Source organism: Orycteropus afer, unplaced genomic scaffold (assembly GCF_000298275.1).
Source record: "Orycteropus afer afer isolate SDZICR_OR568_19922 unplaced genomic scaffold, OryAfe1.0 scaffold00307, whole genome shotgun sequence".
NCBI classification, from domain to species: Eukaryota; Metazoa; Chordata; class Mammalia; order Tubulidentata; family Orycteropodidae; genus Orycteropus; species Orycteropus afer.
In genome coordinates, this window is record NW_006921894.1 from 3632049 (window position 1) to 3638048 (window position 6000).

Here is a 6000-nt window from a genome sequence, read left to right on the forward strand (position 1 = left end):
ATTATTTGTATTGAACCTAGAAAATGTTCTTCTCTGAGGGTTTTTTTTTCCATAAACAAGATTAATTACAATAATAATGTGTCATATTTGAACAAGAAAAAAAAACATGAAATTGTCATGTGATCCTTGGATAGACAAATAAGAACATTCCAAACAGATGTAAATTGATCATTTCATAGGAGACAACATAAGAGTGAAGTTTTACATATTGACTGTCTCGTTGCAAATCCACAGTTGTTTATTGTTTGTTATATTCTATAGAAGAGGTAGATAATTTTAGCACTTTGTTGTGGCTATTCACAACCATGTGAGTGCTGGCTTTTCTGATTCTCCAGTAACATCTGTAACATGATGCTGAGTAATGCTTTTGATTTTGATTTTGTGTGCAGGCCGGTGTGCTCACAGTGCTGCAAAAAGGTAAGATAAGCTTGGTAAATTATAACTTGGGTTAATTTTAGTGGTTCTGCATCTTTAACAGGACTGCTCACTCTCAGTTTTATTTTGTGATAATAGATGCGGCTGCCATCCAAGCCATACTCCACTCTTCCTATCTTTTCTTTGGGACCTTCTGCCTTGCAAAGAGGAGAAAGCTTTGTGAGGTCAGACAAACCCTCCACTAGCCACCATCGACCACTTCGGAGCTTTGCCAGGTGAGCAAGGGGCCTTGGTCTTCAAAGAATCCCATGTAAAAGAACACCACTCCTTTTGAGGACTGTAGTGAGGGGTTAGGTTTGGGGTTTGAGGGAGTTTGGTTTAGTTGGTTAGTTTTAATATATTTGGTTTTTACCTCCAAAAAATCTCCAAAACTTAAAAAGGTGACTTATCAAGGGACAATGATTATTTGAAGGATACTTTAATCTCACAGTAGAAAACTATATATGTTTTCTATTTTAGAAATAACTACTTTATTGTGTCCTTTAAAGTCATCTTTAAATTTGACCTTATTTTCAATGGAGTGGGAAAAATACACATAACACTCTAATCCTTCTTTCCTTCCTAAATTCAAAAGAAAATGTTTAATTCTGTGCTTACAATGCTCTCTAATAGCTTTGGCTTACTATCATAAAGGCAGAAATAAAGCTAAATAACAAGAGCTAACGATTTAAGAGAAAAAGCTGCCTGTCTATCATTTCCTTTCCATTTAAAGCAGGGTAGGGTTAACGTTGGTCATTAAGCAAGGGGGAGAGGATCAGGGCAGCTCTGGCCACAGGCTGCCAGGCATAAAGCTTTTCTACACCAGCCACCTGCCCTAAATGCTAGTGAGTATCTCTGCTCCTGTATTTGACAGCTCTGTATTCAATGAGGGGAGGATGGTATGAGACCAGCAATTTACATGTGCCCCAGGGTACTGCCCAGATGCTTTGAGATGCTCCTCCACAACAACTTTTGGTTATGAATTGTCACCAAGGACTTGGGGCAGTCCACGTGATACTCTGTTCTTTCTTGTACTCCTGAGCCCACACAGATTACATTTTCTTCTATTATTATGTAATAATGTATTATTAGTACATTCCTGCTTGGTTTAATTAAGATAAGGAATCGACAAATAATTAAGAATGTCAATAGACATTGACATAGTTAACTGTATGTGGATCTCTGGAATCCAAATAACCAACTGCCCAAATACAGCGAATACAGAGAATTTTGGGGGAATGGAGGCATATTTGATAAACAGATGAATGACAATAACAAAGTTAGTAAAAAAATATATTTCCAGGAGGTGTCCTAGGAAGAAGAAAAATTACTTCAGTTTCCTATAGTCTTACCTCCTGTATATGTTATCTAATGTTCACTGATCCTGATCCTGGGTCCATAGATCAGTAAAGAGAAAACTAAAGTACCTACTGAGTCATCAATAGAATATTAACAACAAGTGAAGAGTTCTGGTAAGATGGCGGAACAGGCAGACAAACTACACAGACCCGCTTCAACAAAGAAAAGAGGAACCAATTAACACAGATGGAGAAGATAATCCTGGAGCCCTAAGCTTTGACAGAAGGATACAGAAATTGACCAAATTCCAACTAATAGAAGAACCTGCATGAAAATACTGAAAAAGGAGACATACAGAGATGGTGGACTATCAGTGATCCTGATGGCACAAACAGCTTAGATATTGCCAAGTGGTGTTAGGACCTAAGAATTAACCTAAAAAACAGCCCTGCTAGCCAGGGACTACACGGAGGACTGCACTGGTGGCTGGTAAATAAAAGGGAAGGCAATGAAGAGGGAGATGGGCTGAGCTGTGGGCTTTTAGCTGTCCAGAGGATGCAGTCATTTTGAATGTTTACAAGCAGTTCAACCATTTTGGATATTTAAAGTGACAGCATTCTCTCAGATACCAGAGACCTAAGAATAGGCTACACTTACTAGGGACCGCAAGGACATATCAGACATTGAGGACTGGAAAGGTGTGATATTCCCCTTGTTACTCTTATACCTCACACCCACTTGGTGAACAGAGGGCACCCAGCCCTCACTCCCACCCATCTTCTGCACCGGCAGGAATTCCATCCCATTCTGTGTGATCTGATGGATCCTGGGTGCCCTGCCCTGCCCAGCCCAGATTTTTTTCTTTTTATAGTTTGTTTGGTTTTATCTGTTTTTAAATTATTCTTTTTTTTTTTTTTTTTTCATCCTTTTTAATACTATTCTTTCTTCTTCCCTTCCCAGGTTCTAGTTTTTGGCTTTTTCTCTCTTTCCTTTTCCTGGTTCCCATTTTTTTTCTTTCTTGTAGTTCTCCCCATTCCTTGTTTTTCTTTTTCCCTTTTTCCCATTTTTTTTCTTCATTATTCTCCTACTCTATCTCTTGTCTCTTATTCCTCCCTCCCCAGATATTGCAGGTTTTTCTTCCCTCTTTTTTCTATTCATATTTCTTTTGGCTTTTTAAAGTATTTCTTTAAATATTTTCCCTCATTTATTGCTTTTCCACTTTTTTTTCCTTTTCTCTCTTTTTAGTGATTATTCCTGTGTGTTTATACAGTGTATGTGTTTTTTTTCTCTTGCTTTTACTTTTATGATGGTTTCTTGATTGTTGCTTTTGTCTAACTCAGTGGGAGACAGCAACCATGCCCATATGACCCACGCACACTTACACCTCCTGCAGCTCCACTTACTGAGTGAGCACCACCAATTCCTTCTGTGCCAACTGGCCAATGATACACGACCGCCAATAAGAGTCTGACACCCTTAACTGCTCTTCACAAACAGAGATCTGTGCAGCCACTCTCATTCTTTATCACACCCACCTGGAGACAGGTGGTGAGTGCATAAGTGCTGCCAACTAGCAAATAGAGGAGTACAGTACCCTGCTAACTCAGATACATCCAAAGAAAACTAAAATCTTGGCCGAATCATTCCAACATACAATCCCCAGTTAAATATAAATACAACATAGTCAAAATGTCTCAGAGACAACAGACCATCACAATCCACACAAAGAAGCAAGATAAAGCAGTAGAAAGAAGGGAGCAGGATACAGACCCAGAACACATCGCTGAAGAAGCAGCAGCATTGGAACTCCCTGATAAGGAATTGAAAAAAATTACATTTAGGTACCTTCAACAGAATTAAGAAATCAATACTGACAAAATTAAGGAAAACACAGAAGAAAATACAAGAACAAACTGACAGAACAAATGAAAAAAAATGATACATAATCTACAGACAGATATCCAGATTAATACTAAATTTTCAGAAATAGATAATATGCTGAAAGGGCAAAAGAGAAGAATTCATGCAATGGAAGACAGAATTGATGAGATTGAAGACAAATACCTGAATACTTCTTTGGAAAGGGATTAATCAGAAAAAAGATCAAAATAAAATTAACAAAGCCCACAATTCACGTGAAATACCATCAGAAGGAATAACCTACGTGTCATTGGAATTCCAGAATAGGAAGAGAAAAAGAAAACCACTGAGAAAACTGTCCAAGATTTGTTAGAAAAGAACTTCCCTGATATGATGAAAGATGAGAATATATCCATTCAGGAACTCCAAAAAACCCAAAACAGGATAGACCCCAAAAGAAAATAATGAAGATATGTCATCATCAAACTCACCAAAACCAAAGACAAAAGAAAGAATCCTAAAAGCAGCGTAATAAAAATGAAAAATTACCTACAAAGAGCTACCAATAAGACTAAGCTCTGATTTCTCAGCAGAAACCATGCAAGTGAGAAGGCAATGGAATGGTATGTATAAAAACCTGAAAAAAAAATTTCCAACCAAGAAACATATACCCAGCAAAATTATCCTTCAGATATGATGGTGAAATTAGGACATTTCCAGATAAGCAGAAATTAAGGGAATCTGTTAAAACCAGACCAACCTTACAACAGATACTAAAGGGAGTCCTTCAAACAGAGAACCAATTAACAGCAAACAGCAACTGACCATTAATACACATGATGACATAACTCAGAAACCAACCCAGTTATGGAACTATCCAAAGTAAATAAGCCTACAGGATTGTAAACATGGAACCAGAGATACCAATTGACAAATGAGGACAAATACATACAAAAAGAGGAGAAAAATAGCGTAGTTACAGAACTTCTAAATGGTAAGGAAGTCAGTAGACTTGCAAGATAGAATGGAATGTTCTAAACTTGGGGAGAAAATTATAAATTACAGGGTAACTTCAAAGAAAAATGATAAACCTTTACACCACAATAAAAAAGAGGACAAGCACAAATATTTAGCAAATACTAAAACAGCAACGAAGGAAATGATAACACAATCATAAACAAAATGAGCTCAGCACAGAAAATTATATGGAATAGAACTTTAGCAACATGTGTTTTATTCATTTTAGTTACTAAAATTCACAGTCCAGACACATGTATGTATATGCGTGTATAATGTGTATATGTAGTTAATGTATGTAAAGTAATAAATTGTATACATATATATTTTCTAAAAATTCTAGAAAGAATAAGGGTTTTCAGTATTATTATTTCTTATAAAGCATATTCCCTGGTTGTTGTTTTTGCTTAATATATCTGAAGCTTTTCTCCAATAACAAATTCTTTTGGGGAAGAACCTGACATAATCAAGTCATTCTCAACCATTCTATAATGTTTTGGCAACAAATTTACTATTTTTACATATGCTATGTTATTAGTATTGCAGTAGAACTACAAGTAATGATACTGGGTGGTTTGGGTTTTTTTCAGGTTCTCCTCAAAGTCAAGGTCTGTGGACAAATCAGATGAAGAACTACAGTTTCCTAAGGAGCTGATGGAGGACTGGAACACCACAGAGGTGTGTGTAGACTGCAAGAAGTTCATTTCAGAAATCATCAGTTCAAGCCGGCGTAGCCTGGTGTTGGCCAACAAAAGAGCCCGGTTGAAAAGGAAGACACAGTCCTTCTACGTGTCCTCACCAGGCCCCATGGAGTACTGCCCTTCAGAGAGGACTATCAATGAGATCTGAGCTTATTCCTCTTGGGTGCTTTGTGCTCTACATCAGTGTTCATGTGCAGGGACACTGAGCTTCCTCTCTCTGTGGTTTGATTTACTAGGCATGGATTTGCATCTGATCTGATTTTTGCTGCATCACATTGTCCCCTTGACTGAATGCTGTGTTCATATCAATTGACAATGTGTGGCAAGCCAGCCAGCTGCTCACTTGCACTGAGAGAGGACAAGAGTTTGAAACTTGCTTTTGTGTGTGTTTGGATTTGAAGTCCAGAGACTTTTTTCCTTAGTTTAGTTCTTCACTGTTCTTCAAATAATTTCCTGAATAAGGCAAAAGCTTCTCACATGAGAAATCAGCCTAACCAGGTGTCAATGTTAGCACAGTCTATGCAGTAAGTCATATTGACAATTCCACCAAACAGTGTTCATGTCTAATATACATTGTGACCCCAAGCCCTGCCTGATTTAGAGGCAGGACCATGCTATTTATCATCTCACAGCACAAAACCTAGGAGGATTGGCTAACACTATCAAACTGACTGCTAAATTATTGTTTTTCTAAGATAAAGCGTAAACA

At 37.5% G+C, this 6000-nt stretch overlaps 1 protein-coding gene across 1 annotated transcript in view; it reads left to right on the forward strand.

The window, feature by feature from the left end:
- SPIRE1 (spire type actin nucleation factor 1) overlaps positions 1 to 5439 on the forward strand; it is a 629523-nt gene extending 624084 nt beyond the window's left edge. Inside the window, exons 16-18 of the mRNA XM_042782409.1 lie at positions 390 to 417; positions 514 to 650; positions 5181 to 5439. Coding sequence (XP_042638343.1) covers positions 390 to 417; positions 514 to 650; positions 5181 to 5439 — 424 coding nt within the window. The remainder of the gene's footprint in view (positions 1 to 389; positions 418 to 513; positions 651 to 5180) is intronic.
- Positions 5440 to 6000: the final 561 nt, after the last annotated feature.